Source organism: Tyto alba, unplaced genomic scaffold (genome assembly GCF_018691265.1).
Source record: "Tyto alba isolate M040663 unplaced genomic scaffold, T.alba_DEE_v4.0 Super-Scaffold_23, whole genome shotgun sequence".
Lineage (NCBI taxonomy): Eukaryota > Metazoa > Chordata > Aves > Strigiformes > Tytonidae > Tyto > Tyto alba.
The window spans coordinates 19,685,813-19,705,996 of record NW_024881297.1 but is presented as its reverse complement, the minus strand read 5'-3'; the positions used below and the strand labels follow the sequence as shown (position 1 = coordinate 19,705,996).

General features: G+C 39.2%; 1 protein-coding gene across 1 annotated transcript in view; it reads right to left on the bottom strand.

Annotated features, from left to right (window-relative positions):
* The window catches only part of TNIP3 (TNFAIP3 interacting protein 3), a 52,064-nt gene that overhangs the window by 19,449 nt on the left and 12,431 nt on the right, over positions 1-20,184 (bottom strand). The window contains exons 4-8 of the mRNA XM_042796876.1: positions 12,494-12,571; positions 10,817-10,906; positions 9,622-9,687; positions 8,168-8,299; positions 4,231-4,359 (exon numbers count right to left, since the gene is read on the bottom strand). Of these exons, the coding sequence (XP_042652810.1) occupies positions 4,231-4,359; positions 8,168-8,299; positions 9,622-9,687; positions 10,817-10,906; positions 12,494-12,571 (495 nt within the window). The remainder of the gene's footprint in view (positions 1-4,230; positions 4,360-8,167; positions 8,300-9,621; positions 9,688-10,816; positions 10,907-12,493; positions 12,572-20,184) is intronic.

Below are 20,184 nucleotides of genomic sequence, written 5' to 3'. Positions count from 1 at the left end.
ACTGACTAATCCTCCTTTTGCCCCTCTGAGCCACTGCTAATCCCTTTTAGCCTGTGACACTGCAGTGCTCTGCACAAACAATAAAACAAATAATAAAAATAAGTTTCACGTTGGTGTTTAGATCGGGCGTGGATCGTCAGCAGCAGCAAGAGTGAGTGAAGTCTGACAGTATCACAGTATGTACAATACGCTCCTTGGCTGACTGCAACCCAGATCCTTTCCCAGGTATGTGGTTTATTAAGTCTATCACTGAGGACAAAGATGAGTGCAACATGCTCTGTTTTTCTTCTCACCCCCGCCTACGCGGGATACATCTTGATCTGGCTGATGGCCACAGAATCACGAGACTCATTTGGGTGGCAGGAGACCACTGGACCTCCAAGCCCTTGCTTAGAGCCCAGCCAGGTTGCTCAGGGCCCGTCAACTGAGTATCGAGCACCTCCAAGCAGGGTGATTTCACGGCCTCTCCAGGAAACAACTTCTAATATTGACCACCCTCAAAAGAAAGTGCTTCAGATGTCCTAATTCAAAGGTAACTGAGTGTCTTGCTTTCTTCACAATGTACCATTTTCCCAGTCATCTTCTGCACCCACTTTTTATATGGCTCTGTCTTCTGTTAAAGCTCCTTCACTAGGATGCATCTTACTGATCACAGCCACCCTGACGTTACCAAATGGCAATGCACCTTTACAGCTGAAGTATGTATATTCATAAGGTGTTGACAGTTCTAATTCTTGAATAGATGTTACTATATATTGACTATTTTTCTTGCAGCTCACTTCCTAGGATCATAACATGATATAGATATATTAGGCAATTCTTCAAGTTTGTTTTTTTAGGGGGTTCTTTTATTTGTTTGTTTTTTTCCTGAGGAGATTCTACACCCCAGAATTATGGAGATAAAAATAGAAAAATCCAGAAAATTTGATCTTTAATAAGGTTAACAAAATAGATAAATAAGGTGAGGCTTTTTTAAAATCACATTTGGAAGCAATACTGTGAGAGCCCATTTTATCATTTCAAATAAAATAAGAAATTGCAGCATGAATAAAGATGAACTGGTTTAGAGTCCCACTAAACCCAGATCAAAATCTTTGAGTAAAGATTTTAAGAGACATTCTGAGAAGTGCCAGGTATTGGGGAGAAGAGGAGGTGGAAGTAAAATTTTGTAATGTTGCTATTAAATCAACAGCAAATTAATGAGAATTATGTCATTATAGGAGATTTGGGTTCCCAAGTATAAAATGGATAGTGAACACTACTAAAGCTAATACTTAAAAATATAACTGGAGTATTTTTCTTTCAAAATTCCCATCACTCTGAACTGAAAGAAGGTGTTTTAGACTCATTTATGGAAGAGATAAAGTTATTACTGTTCCACTGGTTTTAAAAAACAACTGAATAAAATGATTATGAGACACTTGAAAGTAAAAGTAAATAAGATATTTTAAATATGTAACTAAAATTTGTAATTTCAAATTAGCAAATCTGAGAAATTACAAAGAACTTCTAGGCACCTTCTATAATTGGTTCTGTATGCAATTTTTTCAGATCATTTGGCTATTCCTACTTTATGAAAACTCAAACCAAACAAACCACTCCCCTATCCCTATCCCCCAGAAAATCATATCTCAAGAAAGCTGAAAAAAAAAAAAAAAGCATAGAAAAATGCTTGAGGGACAGCTAGATGAATAATTTCAAGAAGAAAAATTAAAATGCTTTTAGGGACTGGAGAAAGGATTTCATCTGAACAAAAGCCACCATTTTCAGTAGCTTTTAGCTGAAGGTGTAGGGTAAGAGAGATAGTCACACTGTATACTGCAAAAGAAATAAAACTGTAAAATATATACAGATAACTACACTTTTTTTTTTTTTTTCACTATACAAATGAGTACAAGAAGGAAGGCATTACACAGGAAAGCAAGACTAAAGACACTATTTCCAATCAGGAGGATTATGTAGAGCACTGTGCAGTGGCAGGATGACTAACAGCAAGGAAGATGTACCAATCAGAAAGAACTCACAGCTCACTGAGTTAAACTGAGTTTAACTTAATGTGGTGTCACATAACATTCATTCAAAAATACTGAGAACTGAAACCTGAAATTGCAAGACAAACAGCACAAAGGTTTCCTGATTTTTTCAACATCAAAAATGGGACTGTATGACTGAAAAATAACTACCTTGGTGGCCAAAGCTATGAAAAGGATAAGTGGTCCACGTACCTAGAAACCTCTTAATATAACCCCAAGAGTGTGTCAGGCTTGGGAGAAAATTTTGAAGAGAATTGCCTTATAGACATAAGAATAGGAATTAAGTAAAGCACTCTTTAATCTGATGTCTTTCATAAAACACAGATTTTCTTATCAGGGGAAATGCATTAGGGCTTATTAGTCTATGTTTAAATAACACTTGAGACAGCGCTGCAGCAAATTTATGAAATAAGTCAGAAATTTGGCTTCTACTTGAACTATATAGTGAACAAGGAAACATGCCAATAATCTTGGGATTACTGCACTGCAACATCACTTTTTTGCTTCAGACATCAAAGTAGGATCAGATCAGGCATACTTTGGGTTCTCTGGAAGACTGGATCAAGGTTGCATGAAGCCAAATGTTCTTAAAGTAAAAAGGTTGATATACTTAGAAATAAGTAGAAGCATCTTCCATAAACTGAGAACTAAGCAGTTTAAAATGACAGATGAAAAAACATGCATATTAGCAGGCATAGCTGTATTTTAAAAAAACTAAATAGCTGGGGCAACTTAGCAAAACTGTCCTTTAGTGAAAATACGATTGCTTTCTGTACCTATAGCAAAAGATCAAGTGGCCCTGAGAGCAATTATATTTTCATTAGAGGACAGTTCTGTTTCATGAAGAAGACAGCTCTGCTTCACACAAGGAATGAAGCAGATCTGTTCGACAGTACCGACAGGAGAACAGATGAATATCATCTGGCCAGAATAAATTCAGTCCGACTGAAACAGATGAAAGCATCTAATGAAAGAAAGGTCACTGTTCCAGAACAGCCTTCCAACAGAACCACAGTAGAGGAGCTTAAATACTTTTAAAGAAAAAGTTGTTTGATTTCAGAGAATTTGTAAGAACTTCAAGTCACTGAACCTGCAGTAGCAGGGAACTAAACTTAAAAAGGCACAGAGGGTCCCTTCCAGTCTTATGTGCATTCATGACATGAGATTTGAAGGATGCAAATACACAGAAAATCAGTAAATTACTCATGGGAAAGCATGTTACACGAAGCCAATGTTTCATTTAAAAGAATGGTCTATTTACCCATCTGTCTTTGTTCCAACCACATCATAAGATAAGACAGCAAAATAAAGCATTGAAATAAGTTGTTTTACAAACAAGACCCTGAATGAAAGTTACCCTGAGGGTTTGAGCAAGTCCTGTCAAAGCATTTCAAAAAGAGCTAGAGATCATATGTTGTCAGATTTTTTTAATATGGCAACATTACTTTTCTGCCTTGACTTTTGCACATCGTGGCCCTTTAGCTTGTGTATCACTTAAAGTTACACAGCAATGGTTACTGCAGTGCATTTCCTCAGGAAGTGTTTGTGGTTCACCATGAAATACAAAATTGTTAGAAAACACCTACTGCTTTATGTGATCTTTTGATTAAACAAAGTTACATTTATTACTTTCCCCCAGTTAAAAAAAATATATCCCATTTAGCTATTTTATATCAATTCCTCGATGAGGCATATATACACATAACACTTATATGTATGAATATATATATGCATATAAAATTAAGAGCATGTCTTGTGAAGAGAAGCCATTATTCTCAAACTCCAAATATATGTAAAACAACAGTTTTCAAACAGAATATTTTTTAATGACAGTGTTTCACTGGATGCATATGAAAGCATCTTTGTGCCATTTCTCTTTTGTTCCAAGGAGGAAGAATGTAGAAGGAGCTTAGATACGACACATAGTGAGGTTTCACAGGAGAAGCCAAAGATTATCTTAATTTTCCGCTTTACAACGCAACCCTACTACCTTCCAAGAACAGCATGCACAGGTATTAGCTAAAGTAAGCTCTTGCTTGTTTCCCCAGCTCCTGAACAATGATCGTGAGTTTGCTACCATGAACAGGTTGCTCACCCAGGATTGAAAAGATGGGCGTCTGGCAGTGTCACTGCTTGACAACAGAGACCCTAGAATTAAAGGCAGAAGTCCTGGTCAGTGGCTCATTCTCGTTCATACCTTATTGAGGCGGTTTATTTCACACTCATAGTGTTCTTTCTTTCTGATCATTGAGGCGTTCCTCTGCTTCAGGAGTTTGTTCTCTTCCTTCATGTCATGGAGGGCTGCACTAAGGACCTTTGCTTCCTTCTGGGATGCAAAAATACAGAGAGATGCTGCTGAAATGCAGATGGAACCATTTTTCGAGAACAATTTTCATAATATCTGCTGTCTGGCAGATGTGCTGCATTTTTGTTGTCCCAAACACAGCTGGGAAGGGAGGCAACAGGAAGGCGGATGGTTAGTAAAACCCAGATATGATAAAGTCTGTTGAAATTGTTTTGACCACTCACCACATGATGAGACAGAGACAACATACCAGACTAAATCCTGGCTCTCTACAGTCTGCAGAGAAAGGCATGAGAAAGCTGGGAGGCCAAGCAGATCAATACTACATTGATAATTATCCCAAACCTGCATTATTCTTATGTACTCATAGTGTAAGGCCAAGGCTAAACCCTGGTGGAGTCCCAGCCATTCACAGCGTTATACAACATGAAAGACAAAACCACATCCCAGTATCGCGTAGCCTGAGGGCTTTTTCTACTACACAAGAGATTGAGGCAGGTCTCAGCCTGCTCAAGAATTACCAAGCTAACAACCAAGGCTTGACAATCCAATTTCTTTAACCTCATCACAGTTGTTGTTGACTTGAGCTTGATCCTTCCTAGTGCATGTGCCTACACCATTGCCACCCCAGCAAACTACCAGGAAGATGTCCTTACTTGCAACAGGATTTACATACCAGTCTTTCAGGATGGTATTATAGGAAGAATTAGGAGAGGTTTGCCAACCTTTGATTCTCTTCTCCTATCTCGTTCAGTGTGGCTATTTTCAATTTAAAGTGAAATCAGCCCCTGAAGCATATGGCACTGTGTAAGCTTCTCTCGCAGGGTAATGCATTCCCCACTAGCCTGGTTTTGCCAGACTGTCTTAGACCAAAGCTCTTTAGACATATGAAACAGAATGGCCCGTTCTACAAAAAAAAAAAAAAAAAAGAAAGTATTTCAAATATTCTTCTGCAGCTGCTTTATGTGATTAAAAAAATGAGATCCAACAATCACACAGAGAGGACACCACATGAACACTTTTTTTTTCTGTGCAACAGGCATATCTCTGTGCAGCCAGCTACTAGGCATTTGCAGTTTGGGCCCATGAGAAGTGCATCACAAGTGAGCCAGTGAAAAACACTCAAGAAACTGTTACTTACACATGAGGTAGCTTAATTTTCCTTTGTTCTAAGTTAGTTGGAACATCTAATTTTCTCCAAAAACTGGGCAAGACTAGCAGGGTACCTCTGAATTAAATACAGGAACTCACCCAGGAGCTAGCTTAAGCTGGCATGTATGTACATGTTTTAAGATATTAAAGAAAAACAAAACACTAGAATTCATATAGGCTTTCAGCTACACTCTTCTCTTCCCCTTCCCCTTCCTCTTTCTGCCGCTAGCACACATTCTCCTTCTTCAAAGGCTGACATCTCCAGGAACATGGCCATCTATAACTCACGATTTGCAGTTTGTTCAGGTTTTTGAACCATATAAATTATCTGAATTCTTATGTTTTATTGCTTTTTATTCAAGACTTAATCTTAGGTATTATGGCACCTAGACTTTCCAGTGACTAGGTTGTTTTTTGCTTCCTGTGTATGGGTACACAGTCATGCCCAGAGAAGAAAAAGACAAAAAAAAAAAAATCTCCCAGTCAGTTTTCCTCTGTGGACCATGGAGAATCTGGGGACAGATAAAGTTCACAACATTATCATTCTGTGAGAGCCATACTTCCAGGTGCATTAAAAAAACCCAACCAAACAAAAAAACCCCAGCTCTGTAAGACAGCAGCATGTGATCTGTCTCAGGGTTGTTTGGTGCTGCTGGTTTTCCTAAATGGCTCAGCAGAACACCCAGAGAACTGCCACTCTGAGTAAACAAATTTAAAAGGTACTGTCAGGTTGCTGGACTAGATAAGCAAGTAGAGAAGAAACATCGTATTACTTTGCTCTGGCAATTGTCCTGTACAACGCATCCCAGCTCTGTGGCTATGGCAGGGGAGTAAGTAAAAGATTTTAAAAAGCAAGGGTTGTTACCTTTCAAGAAAAAAATAAAATACACACATGCACACATATATAAAACCAAATGCAGGTATGAAGAACGTTAGCTGTGGCAGAACAAAAAACCCATCAAGCCCTAAAAATCTAATCTTGGTAGATCTGTCAGCTTGGGCCTCTTCTGCCTGTGCTGAACTATAAAAGCAACAATCCTGCTCACATGCTTTCAAGCTGAATGTATCTTTATGCATCTTCCTGAATCATCCCCTGGCACTGCTTTTCCTTCATCCTGCCCTGTGGGCAGCATAGGGTAACTTGAGTTAGCACAGCAGGGTGTTACAATCCTTGTTGCTCACTTAAAAATCTATGCTTTTAGCAGCTACCTCTGCAAAGGTATAGATCTCTTGCATCCGTGCATGACATACAAAAAGTAAAGAAATTCAGGGTAAATAAAAGCTGAGTATATAATTTATAAAGAAATTGCTGATCTAAGGCTGAAGTACCATGCAGGTTAACCTGTCCCCATAAGAGAATTTTGGGCTATATTGTTGTTTAGTTCATTATTCGTGTATGTAGAAAAAAAATTGGGAGAGTGTACTGCTCATCCTTACCTTTTCAAAAAGGTAGCTAGGGTTTCTTTTCACAGCTATCATATTAAAGGACAGTCAGTAAAAACCTTAGTAATATGAACAGGAAGATAGATGGTCTTGCATTTAATCCATACGCTGAGCAAATACAGTCAGTGATTCAGCAAGCACCTAACAACATAGTTTGCTTTAGAACATGTAAATGGTCCTATTGGTTGGAAATCAAGCACATGCTTAGCTAAGACTATACCGTAACTGATAAGCAAGTAAGATGAATGTTCTGCTTACGAAGAAAAAAGCTAAGGGATTTTCATTTCTTTTCCTGTAGCAGTTAATTTCCAGGCTCAGATAAGATGTGATGCGATTACCACTTGTTTTCAGTTTGTTTCATGTTATCAAGCAAATAGAGAAGCCCGACTTCAGCCGTCAAAGCACGATCCAGAAACTCTTAAAAGAGGTTACAAAGTGTGTGATACCACGAAGCAGAATGAGAAGAGGAAGCACCACGGAGTGGTGTTTGGAAAACAGGGCACAAGGTTTTGTGTATACGTTGCGCGTATATATGCCAATCACTCAGTCTGGTGGTTTTGCTGTGGTGGGATTTCAGCTTAGGGATTTAACTTCAGATGAGAATGCCTTACACAAGAGCCAGTGCCTAAGGAGTCCTGAGAGAGGTGCCCAACCACTCTCAGGGTGAGGTGAACACTGCTCTAGATCAGCTTATCAGCCCATGCACTTTCAGCCCTCATAACTGCACTGATTACATCGCTAATATTTACAGGGAGCTGAGAGAGCTAGCACATGTATAAAAGCCTATATTGTCAATACCAGAATGTGGGTGTCCAGAGCTGAATTAATTCCTTCAAATATTTATTGCCAAGCACTTTGTGTAACATCTGCAATGATGTTCCTATTCCATTTGAAATTACTGTAGCATTTTTGATCACAAAGGAATTCACCTTGAACTGAACAGCGAGGAAGGAAATCTCTGCAGTATTCATATCAATCTGCTCTTTACTCCTCCACACACACTAATGCCATGCTCTCTGCCAATTTCTGTTGAAATGGCTCTCTCTGCATACATAGTTTTCTGATCAGACAGAAGATCAGCCACTGTCTTGGGGACAATATCGAAGAGCACCCAACACCACAGTCTCATCTTACGGCCGTGTGACAACCCACACCCTGCCACTCATGAGAAAGAGGAAAGGCAAGACAGCATCAACACTGAGCTCAAACAGGGTAGCAGAGTGCACCCTCCTACCGTTTCCTGCAACGGCCTCTCTCTGCCCAGGGCTTGCAACCTCTCATCTTCTGGATGCTGTCGATGTCTCTCTTCCTCCAGCTCACTGACTCTCCTCTCTGACACATCCAATTTTGCTTTCATTTCTGCCAGCTGAAAAGCAAGTGACAGACCATGGTGGGCTGACTGGGGATCTCAAAAGGCACAGCACCTCGAAGGTGCCTTCAAATCCTTTCAGCTCTCAGCAGATCAGCGTGAAGGAGTGCAGCTGGTTGTGTGTAAAGCCCTCAGACACCGACCTTCCCCTCTGTACCTCCAAGCTCCACTGCTCTATCTGCAGTGGAGACCCTTAATGATACTGGGCAAATTCTCTGTTGGTGTTAACCCAGCTGGGTCTTACACTATTTTGCTGCCAAAGGACAACTATCATGGGTCTGTCCCTCCAAATAAATTTTCCGTTTTAATGTAATTTTTTTTTTTCCTTTTGCAATTTGGACTCCCTGTGCAATAGTGCACAACCAAATGATCTAGACAGAGGCATAAAATGGTCCCATATTAAATGAGGAAGAGCCATTTAAATCCCTCTTCTCTTTAGGGAAAGAAGAAAAGACAAAAAAATCCAAGAAATTATCCAGATCTCCGTAAAGCTTACTGGAAAGTATTAGACTGAAGATTTTCCTGATAAGCACATGAGGTCATTCTGCAAGCTTCCTTTTCATAGAAGGAAACAGGAGATGAGAAGTGTTAGTCAATGAACCAGCTTGGTTTTTGGAATACCAGTGAAGCAGGCAGCTCCACTAGTCAGCTGATTATAATGTCTGCAGCAAAGATATCACACAGCTGCAAGCAAGCAATTAAAGCTATGACAATAGGATCTTGACAAAAAAAAAGAAAATAAAAAGTATTTATTTACAGTATATTTTTTTTTAATTAAGAGCTTCTGTACAGAGCAGCTTCTCAAAAGCAAAAAAGTCTCTCTGCTTATAGAAGACAGCATTCATGGAGGATTTATGTGAGACTTCCCCCATTATAGGGAGCCCCAGTGAGCTTCCAGGCTTCACAAGCCAGCCACAAGAGATGGGACAAGAACCAAGAGATATGTGGTGATGTGGATCAGTGGCTGGGCACACCGGGAACTTCAGGCTAATTTTCAGTTAATTGTGCTCTGAGGTACAAGCAATTTTTATTACCTTGTGGAGGGCATGAAGATCTATGCTGTCACATTCATCCTGGTCTCTACTATCTTAGAGGTGCCCTGCTTCTCTGGTTGTTTTGTCCCACTGAAGATAGTACAAACATTAGCTTCACTTTTATGTGATGAAGCTTTTTAATTTGTGAACTAAAGACAAAAGAAACATGATGCCTTTCCCCCCCCTAAGATATTTACCATAGCTATGGCTGGTTGGTATTTAAGCACAGACTTAACTATCAGCAAGTGGCATACATATTCCAATAGAAGTAGTCAGCATTGTTACCTGCTTTTCATAAAGCTGTTTCATACTTCTAAATTGATGATCCCATTGCTTGTTCACCTCCAGAAGCTGTAATTATCAGGAAGTCACAGTAAATAAACCTTATTTCAACATTGTCAATAAAGAAAATTAGACAGGCACTCTAATCCTCCAGTTATGAGTGTTCACAACCTCCTCATTATCCAGCCAGTTAATTTCAAAAAAAGCAAGTTTAAGGTTTGGCAAGCTTTATGGCTCACCTGCCACCACTTTGGTATTTCACTTAAAGCACATGAACATTCAGGAAGTAATATTTGGGAAACATGCAAATAAACAATAAGCTACAGGTGAATCATTTGCAACGCTGTACAAATCCCAAGCTGCAACTCCTAAACGGCCAAGGACTTTCTTGCTAGTTTGCTTTAAGTTCCACAAACATGTACTATTAGAAGGTTTCAAACAAGTGAATTGAAGACTCCTGTTGACTGCAGTTATTACTGGGTGCAAACCCTGCTTGCCTTTCTTTGTACCACTAAACTAAGCAAGCGTAGGCATGCAAGATTGGAAGATCAGCTAACACCACGCATGTAAGTGGTAGGAGTGAAGTCAGCGTGCGTGCATTTTTATTGGAGAAAGCTAAATAAGTCCCTCTGAAGTGTTCTGCTCTGTAGGATATAGGGTCACTCTTTAGGATGCTCAGCAAAAGAACAGCTTCCAGCTTGCTGTTACTTGTGACCAAGACACCACTGGGTAGTACTCACAGGGGTTCTCTGGCCTTTACAGTAGTAATCATTTAGAAAATTTGCCCTTTGTATCATATAAATCTTTGCTCTTCTAGATTCATAGTCGTGTTACAGTAAGTCATCAGTTGTTTTTAGGAACAGTTTTCCAAATATAACTCTACTGAGCTTGGTAGAGAGAAGTAGGACTACAGGAACTAGTTTAAACATAATTTTAAGTGCTTGCACACTTCGGGCTCTGAAGAAATGCAAAGCATAAAGTGTCCATGTAAAAACTGTCTCACAAGAGAGCAGGATGTTTTTCCCACGGGAAAAACATAGGCCTTGCTGGACTGGAGAGTAAACCCAACTGCAGCATAAACACAGTGTAAGTAACAGTGATAACACATTCAGTGATTTCCTGCCCGGGGCATATTACTGATATTGTAATGTCTCTCAGAGTTTATACCTGTAAAAGTTAAGGCTAAACTTAAGATTACCTCTCGTCTCTGTCTTTCCAGTGAGGAGATCTGTTTTTCCAGAGAACTGGCTGATACAGTCTTCTTTTTGGTCAGTAATATGTGCCTTGACTGGAGAAAAGAAATATTCAAAAATTGATGCTTTTGGCATCCTCTCTTCAAGTCAGGATTATCATATAAAACTCCCATCCACCCTGCCATGTGCATGTAAAGAAACCAAAACAGCAACATTTTCTTACATTGCGTTTATATTTCAGTACATTTATACCTGCTGATAGCAGATTCTGAAGTGTACATCTGCTTTAACCCTGCTTAGTCTGTGTTTTAGTTGAATCATTATGCAAATGGACACTGAAATAAACAAAATTATGTCTATTTGTACCATCTGAAACACAGAACACAAAATAGGATTTTAATTATCTAACAGATGGTAATACAAACAAGTAGTACAAGCCACAAAAGTTGAGCATAAGTTGAAGTGGTTGTAAATAATTCCCTTCATTTACAAGAACTAGAATAATTAGTGGTATTGCCCCTGTTAAGTGCTTGCAGGCCCAAGGCAATATACTTTAACTCAATGGGTTCAAAATAAGCAATAGAGAAAATGAATAGGCCATTTGGAGAAATTAGGAAATCAGTCTCCAATTGTTCCATTTTTTAAAGTGTGGAGTTTTGCCCATGCAGGACAACAGCAGCTAAACCCTCATTCTTATAATGGCAATGTCATATATCATAATTTCCAAGAAGTCTCTGTGGATTGTCTGAAAACAAGCATGTGGTCTATTATACATATAGATATATATCAAGAGAACTGTACTGGAGAGAAGATACATGCTCATAAAAATAAAACATACTATCTTCAGACTATATTCAGATACCTGGTGCGGGATTTGTTTTTTCTCCCTACATTCTCAACCAATATATTGATAAACTAGAATAAAAGTGTGAGCACTTCTGTGGTCTTAAATCTCCTGAAATTATTTTTTCTTCAGCTACAGAATTTACAGCCAAATACCAATGAAGAAGATCAAAGAATAGTCGTCTTGTATCCTTTTTAAGGCAAAAATCCTGGCTGTGTATTTGTCCCATGGCCAGTCCTGCTGAGCTCTGATGTGGAGCAATTAACTTCCATGCCAGAAAACACTTAATCCCTCTTCTGTAGAAGTTCATCAACGTGTTTAACTTAAAGTATCTGAAGCAATTACCAGGCAGTCAATGGAGTTATTTTCATGTTGAATTGCTTTCAAAATCTGGGCCTTAGGCATGTATTTAAGAGCCCTATTAAAGTGAATAGGACAATTCACAAATCTAACAGCTATATATATATACACGCTTGGCACCAACTGGCCCAAATACTGCTCACAGACATTGTTGGGTCACTAAAATGAACCACTTTCTACCCTTTGTACAACAACAAATTAAAATGACCAGATACTTTTAAGGAAAAAAAAAAAAAACAAACAAACAAACAAAAAAAAACACTAGGGAAGGTTTTTTCTAAGAATGTCATATTCAGAAATATTTCTAACATTTCTTTCTACTCTTAAACAGTGTAAAGCATTCAGACAAATCTACTGGAATACAAAAATGAGCCCATAATTGTCAATCTACAAAGTGAAATGCGTGATACCTGCAACAGCTCAAGCCGTTCCTGTTAATCAGACAGCACTTCAGAGGACAGCCAAAACAGTCACTTACTTCTAGGGGTTCTGCTGGGGCTTCCATGTTGCTCCACGTGCATCCAAGATGGCCCTGAGCATTTGTTTCACTGTGGGTCTTTAGGAGAAAAAGAACAGTGAAAGAGGTATTTTACATTGGCTAAAGGAGCAGGAGAATTGCATTAAGACCCAGAAGATCCATAAGTGCTGCCTGTGGAAGCAGCCAAGGTTCAGAAATAAGTGGTGGAATTTTGGTTTTAACCTTTCCTCTTTCCTGGCTGGGACTTCCCAGAAGGGTTGAAGTACAGTGCCTATGACTAATATGACGGGCAAGGGTACTCTGCTTAGTGTATATGTAAATCAACAATCAACTGGTCAGTTAACCCCAAGAGAGGAAGTTGCATGTATAAGGGAAGGAAGGGTATGTTTTTTCAGTAAATAAGAGGACAGAGTTTTCTATCCCTGCTTCCAGTTCTAAAAAAAGACTTACGTAAGTATGACAAATATTAAGTGACACTAAGACAGTATGAACTATCATGATAGAAAAATCAGTGAGTCATGCTTATAAAGGAGTAATAGCAAAGCCTGTTAACAGCTAAGGGGAAGAGCACACCCGTATAAACCTCAATATATTTAAGGGAAAAACATAATGGGAAAATTGATTCACTTCCCCTGAAGAAAAGTTCCACAAAGATGATTAATGACAGGTGTTGTTATTCTTCTAAGGACATTGGATTTGCAGTTCTAGTACTTACTTTATCTAGGCATGGATCTAGCTTCAAGCTACTCAGGTCTTCACTTGAGTACTCAAGGTATCAAACACTTCAGACTTGTGTCTTAGTTTCCCATTTGGAACAAGATGTTAACCTTATCAAGTTAATCTCACAGGAAAGATTAACAAAGAAAAGGTTTCCACAGACTTCACATACCAAGGTCAGAACAAAATAGAAAAGTGCAAAGTATTGTTGTCTTTGAATTCTGAACAATGATGGAATTGAGAAGGAAGCATGAAAGAAAAATAATTTTCCTTATTGTGGAAAGATCCCTGGGTCTGAGGCTTTTTCAGTGGGGGCAGAGGTCATTTATTTCCTTTTCAAGGAATGGAATGAAAATTAACCTGTGAAATTTGACATAAAATAACATAAATCTGTGGGAGTTCTTTCAATTTCCAAAAAAAGGATTTCGACAAAGTAAAGTAATCCTGTGAAATGATGGAATTTAACAGCCACAGTCCAGATCTCTGGTTCATAATGAGGAACTAAGCAACTCCTCTTTTGCAAGATACAAAACGCAATTTGGAAGAAAGATACTATATTATAATATTTGCATATTAAATATATCCTCCCTACTCGGATGTTGTCCTTATTTTTTCCTGGTTTATGGAGCAGCTGGAAAATTCGTGGAGTATAAAGAGATAAATTGAAAAAAAAAAAAGTTATTTTAATAAAGACATTTTAGATTCTACATAGGAGTCATCCGATCCATCAAAAAAGAAAATAATTTAATCTACCTATACCAAAACTAATATTCGAGCATATCCCTCCCAAGTACAGCACCGGTTCAAAGAAGAACTACTGGTTAATAATACAACAGCAATCTCCACAATTGCATCTCTTGACATTTATGTAGTGATTAATATATTGTAAGAAATATGAGCCAGTAACTGTCAGGCAATGAAACAAAGTAAGACTCTGTACCATCAAAACAAGGTTGAGTGAAACAGGAAGGTCATCCTCTGGGAAACAGACATGCAAGAAAGCCAACTTCTAAAATTAATAAACTTACTGTGCTACCTGAGAGACTGTAGTAATAGTTAAACCATAAAATCCCTGTAGTGGAGAAGGAAGAGGAAGCACTATGTGTTTTAAAAAATGAGACCGAGTATTGTAATATTATTGAAAGTTTATGTCAAATCAAAGCTTATACCTAATGTCTTCAATGCTCTTTGCAGAAGTAGGCAATAACCCTATGATACACATAGGGAAACAGACCAACTGAACGCTAAAAGTCATCCAGATGTTACTGTCAGGTCAGAGAATGATGACGTCTCCTTTCACTCATGGTCTGTCCATCTGTCTGTCACAGCCTCATCTGCATCATCCATTAGCAGCCTGTCACTGCATAATTTTGTGTTCTGACTGTACTAAAGTTAGGACACCTGAAAAGTTAAGAGTCAGATGCTGAAGGAGAGGGTACTGTAACTAGACATAAATGACACAAACAGCAACTATCTATTGCCTTCTCACAATGTCCCACTACCTTGCACTGGCCTGCCACAGTCTTACAGGTTATAAACTCATGGAAATTGTCTCTGTCTATAAAGTACCAACACTGAGCATCTGATTCATAAAAATACAATCACAAAACTTCCGCGTTGCATGTCTGTTCTCAAGGGCAATGATTCTCAAGCACAGACACCTTCCCTTACCCCGGCTCCCATGCTCAGCAGTCCCATCCCCGTTCCAGCAGCAGCTAAGCTTTGGGAGAAAGCTTCAGTTGAACAGCTGCACTTTATGGTCTGGCCTGCTAAGGTAAACCAGCCCCAGTTTCCAATTTCCTCACAGCAGCGCGCGGCGATGCGCTACATGAGGTGCTGAACAGTCCCTGCAGAGGGGACAGAAGAGCAAACCCAGGGCACAGCCCTAGTCATGAATCACAGCTCTCACTTGAAAGATACTAGCGCTCAAATTACTTTGAAGAGAGGATGAGGCTAAGACCCTGGAGTGCACACAGTTGTTACCGTTATTTAGTTCAAAAGAGTTTCCTGGAAAACTGAGTAGCTTCCTGAAAAGCTAGTGGACATAAGGAAACCAAGTCATTTGTTGTTGGTATCTTAATGACCGTATTAAGAGCTACTGAAAGTGAATGATTCTCTCTCGGACTGGAGGATTTGAAGGTGCCATTTATAGGGATTTTAACTAATAGTAACACTGTTCCTTTCCACCCTCCCCACCTCTGCATGACTCTGTGAGAGGCCTGGGGAAAAAAGTGAAGCTCTGGGAAGAGTAGATGCTAGAACAGCAACGGCATCTCCACATCTCCCCCTTTCCCTGCCAAAACCACCTGCATGTTTGTCCATTTTCACCCTCTGTGAGCCTACCATAGTGACTGAGCAGCAATAGCCGTTGTCTTTCTTCACACTAGGGCTATGCATAAGAGTTTTGAGTCAAGTTTTGCTGTTTGCTGAAATAGCTGTTGTTTGCATGTAGTTTGGCACTGTCAGTGATTGCAATTTATACTGGCCTCCTTCACTGGGCAAATCTTTCACTTAACATTACTCTCTTGTTTGAAAGACGTACTGCTCCCTGCTAACAATCAAACTCTGAGCTAGACCTGCCTGTGTGGAAGCTCTTTGCTTTGTTACTGGCCTTCCACCCTACGTAAACACGTTAAAAATGGTGTCAATTTTTCTTGCACCATCTTAGCTATTGCTCTTCACTACAAGTGTTTCATACAAAGTATGACAGAATAGAAATGACATGAAGTACTCTTCAGTGCCTAGCTAGTCAAGCTTCGCATTCATATGGATAATGCTGATGCCTCTTTGCACAGTGCCTAAAGTCAAATGCCTTTTAAGAGACTTGATAGGAAATACATCTCAAGTGTGACAATGTGCTGTTCAAGAACAATGTGCTGTTCAGTTGTGTGAGTCGCTCCGTGGGAGATAAGTACCTTGTTCCCTCCCGCCCAAGCACTCTTCTGTGCTGACTGCCACCCAAGAACAGTACAGGGTATTGGAAAGAGAAGAGTATGTCTGAAATCTACGAATAGAAGAAATGCCAATGAGTAAGGAATAAAATCTCAAGCTCTTCAGAGGTGGTGGTATTCTTCCAGCAAAAACTAGAAGTTGAAGCAAAATTGTTGTCTCTCTCTGTGAAAACACTTAATAGCACTGAAAAGAAGGACAAGGAGATGACAACATTTGTTTTCTTTGGTATTGAAGAGATAAAAATGCTACATTTATTTATCAGTCCACTGCTATACAATGAAGAACAACTTCATTGTACAACAGCACTTCAGAAATCTGAGATATATAAAAATCCTTAAAAGGACTCTTTTGGACAACTATCAAACTTCAGCAGTCAAAAGAAGAAAAGTATTTTTAAGGAATTTATACTTGAGTTTGAAGGTACTGAATCAAATACACAGTTTTAAATTGCTTGGAGAATTCTAGTTGAAGACCAGACTGTAAATGCAGTCGCAAAACAAAAAAAAAAAAAACTATTTAGAGCTCCAAGCAAACTTTCAAAAAGCTGTTAAAATTTTCCAGCCTGCAAAACATAACCAAATCAGCTAAAGATTTTGGAGGAAAATTTGTCCTAGTGCTGCACAGTCACAGGAAGCTCAGAAAGCTTAACAGGAAGCAAAAATGACAGCTGAAGAGGAAGTCTGCAAAGTGCAAACAGGTCTGCACAGAACACCAGGCAAGTAAATTTTGGAGGAAAATACAGACTTAGCAGTGTTGTCCAACGGCATGTTTGCTAGGTGCTTCACTGTTTGGTAAATGTCTACAGAAAAGCAGAGAGATACCTAAGGAGAAATCAAGTGTGCCTGTTCTGCACAGTGGGAATGATGTCAGCTGTGCGCTGTGCCGAGAGGACGGCCATTGGCGCTAATGAAGGCGAGTGCTCCCCAGGAGCTGCCCGAGCCACTCCTGCAGCTGTGGACTGAAACAGCACCTCTGTCGTGGGCAACACCCCTGACTGCACACACACTGGACACTGCTATGCAAATCAGCACCATCTCTAACACTGCAGTAAACGGCTTGTGGGGAAATCTATTCACTCCTTCGTCAGACAACTAAAAGTCAGATTTTACTGTGGTGAAATCATACCTACTTTAGTTGCTAATATGCAAAAATCAAGACTTGCTAAATGTGCTGTGACAAACTGGTCAGCAAGTTTTATGAATCCTAGTCTAATGCTTTCATGAACCTTAATTTCCCTGTTTATTTTATCTCTTCTTCTTTAAATTAAGAGGTCAGTCTGTGTCATGGCATTTACTGGTTACATGGAAATAAAAAAATCATGAGAAAACAGACTGTAGGGAATAGTCTCTGAGTAGAAAAACACAAACTTGGCAACCTCTTACAGTATAACAGCCTCTGACTTCTCTATAAACACATGTGCAACTATGCCACAGTCTGCAGTGGGCAGAGTCATGTCACTTTTTATAGCCTCCCTAAAATACACAGACATACAGGCCTTTATCTATCTGGAGTCCAGCACATATTTTAGAGCAAGAGTGTAAGTAACTTACATTACCTTTTCATCCATTTCTCATCTCTTTTACTTCCACTCTATCTCCTGAAAGTCACTTCCTTCACACATTCCTTCTATCCATCCCAAATGAGGAAACGAAACATCATTACTCCTTCTGCTGGGCTGTGACATGTAATTGTAGCATCAGTCACCACTGAATATAAACAAACTTTTCTTTACATTTGAGCATAGTTCAAGTAAACTTGGAAAACAAAGGAGAGAAACAGAGCAGAGTCTGCTCTCCAGAAGTGCAAGTGAAGTTCAGTAGCTTAAGAAAGCAAAGCTAACACAAGAAGAAAGATGACTTTCTGTCTTTAGAGAGCTGATCAGATCTGGCTCCTCCTACAACAGTGGTTGATAATTTCTCCTCTATCTGTATTATAAAAGTACTTCCTTAATGTCTACATGAGCCCTTCTGTTCATAGGCTTCCACTGCTCTATCTCTATTACAGTGATTGATCAAAACACAATTAAATGTATTAAGAAAATATAGTGAGCAAACCTGCACCTGCAAGTTTGACCAACAGTCTGAAAACTTCTGTAAAGTCTGTGAATCGTAATTTAAAACATATAAATTCTCTTAATTAGCATGAATTACTAGTAAGACCCTTATCCAACTTTCTCCCACCCTTCACACTCCTTTTTTTCTCTGCATTCATACTCATATACTTAGCTTATGAAGCATTATCCCTAGCATTTATGATCTTTGTCCATGCTACAGCAATGGTGACAGAAGAACTGACCATGTATTTTTCAAAACTAATCAGGCAGTTCTGATCATTATGACAGATGGTACCTGTTTTATCTTTCACTTTTGTTCACAGCTGTCTTGTGTTACTTCAAAGACTGGGGTGAAGGGGGAAACATTCTCTTTTATGGCAATCCGTTTGAGCACACTCAGGTAAGAAAGTTTCAGGTGGTTTGGAGCACGGCTGCCAGGAATGCCAGGAAGGGAGCTGAGAGCCAGAAGCTTCTGTAAAGACTGCTGTGAGGAGCAGGAATAAGTTAGTCAGCTACCAGGTATGAAAAAAGCTTCCCAGGAAGTAAATGGGACCAGGCAGGATTTGCTGCCCTCAGAAACCCACCGAGGTAACTCACAGGTGGCAGCATACAACCCTGCCATCAAGGGCAAAGTGTGCGGGACTGCTTAGAAGCCTTTTATTAACTTCTATTCCATTTCTATATTCTGTAATTTCTATTAATAGCAGCTTTGAGGTTGGGTTTTATAATCTCAAAACCTCTTATTTTTGTTTAAAAATAAGAATTATTTCAGTTTGTGTTCTAGGAAGACCTGACCATTCTGAGTGTAAAAGTCTTTTAGTCATCTTTGAGAAGCTTGCAACAGGAGAAAATTTAAAGCCTTGGAGCTGTGGCCAGCGCTGAATCCTCTCACAAGCATCAGCAGAACAAGAAGATGAAAGTTTTCATTTTCAAAGTGCTGGATCTTTATTCTGGAAAAGGCTTCTGTTACAGTATTGCAAAATAGGCACTCACAAATTGAAATAATAAAAACCACTTGTAACTTCTGAAAATTCTGTCTGTTCACTAACTGCAGTGAAACCAAGAACCATAAAAATGCTTGATTCAAGTAAAAGTGAATCTTTCCTTGATGATGACAAAATGGTAATTTTTTTTTTTTCTTTCCTAGCTGATCAGGAATCTGCTGTGAGGTCTGTTGGGGCTTTTTATTTGTTTGCTTTATTGTATTGGTGCTTGGGTTAAAATTTGGTGGCTTCTAGAGAGCCTTCTGTTTGCTTAGTTTGGTAGAGCTTTGCTTTCTGCTTTATTCCTGAAGCTGTTATTATGCCAGCAGTGCTTGCTACAGTATCCATTGCAACCTCTGTTCCTATTCTGGTGCACATGGTCAAATTGTAAAAAATGAGAGATTTTAGTTGAAGAATAAAATCAGCTCTCAAACCAGAAGAAGAATCTACATCTTCCTGTCTAAACCTGGTCTGCGTGCTTCACACAGAGAAGTGTGCTAGAAAGGGATTTTCCCTTAAAGTATGTCAGCCTCAACCTTTTGTGTTGCTTGCTTAGGTACTCACTCTGACAGAAAAATATGTGCAGATGCAAATGTGTGCCTTAATATGTGGGAACCAGATAAAATTAGAGCAAGATGTGGTTTCAGAGTAAGTAAAACATAGCACAGGCTTCTGTTTCAGGATTTCCTTTATCCACTATTTTCCATCATCACCAGTGAGACTAACCACAAGGACGTGGCTACTCAAGTACCTAAGCATTTACAAACTCAGGCCTGATGATGAAAATCCCAGTTTCATTGAACAATAATTGGATGATAATTTGTAACTGTAGGAAACAGGCTATTTTGAGTTTTACAACATAGTTGTTGCAAGTACAGATAGCTCTTAAATGAAATTTTTTTCTTTTTCACTTCACACCCGAAACAGTTTAGGTGCTTGAATATTTACTGGTTTTTTTTTCTCTTTTTATCAGTTGATCCCATAAA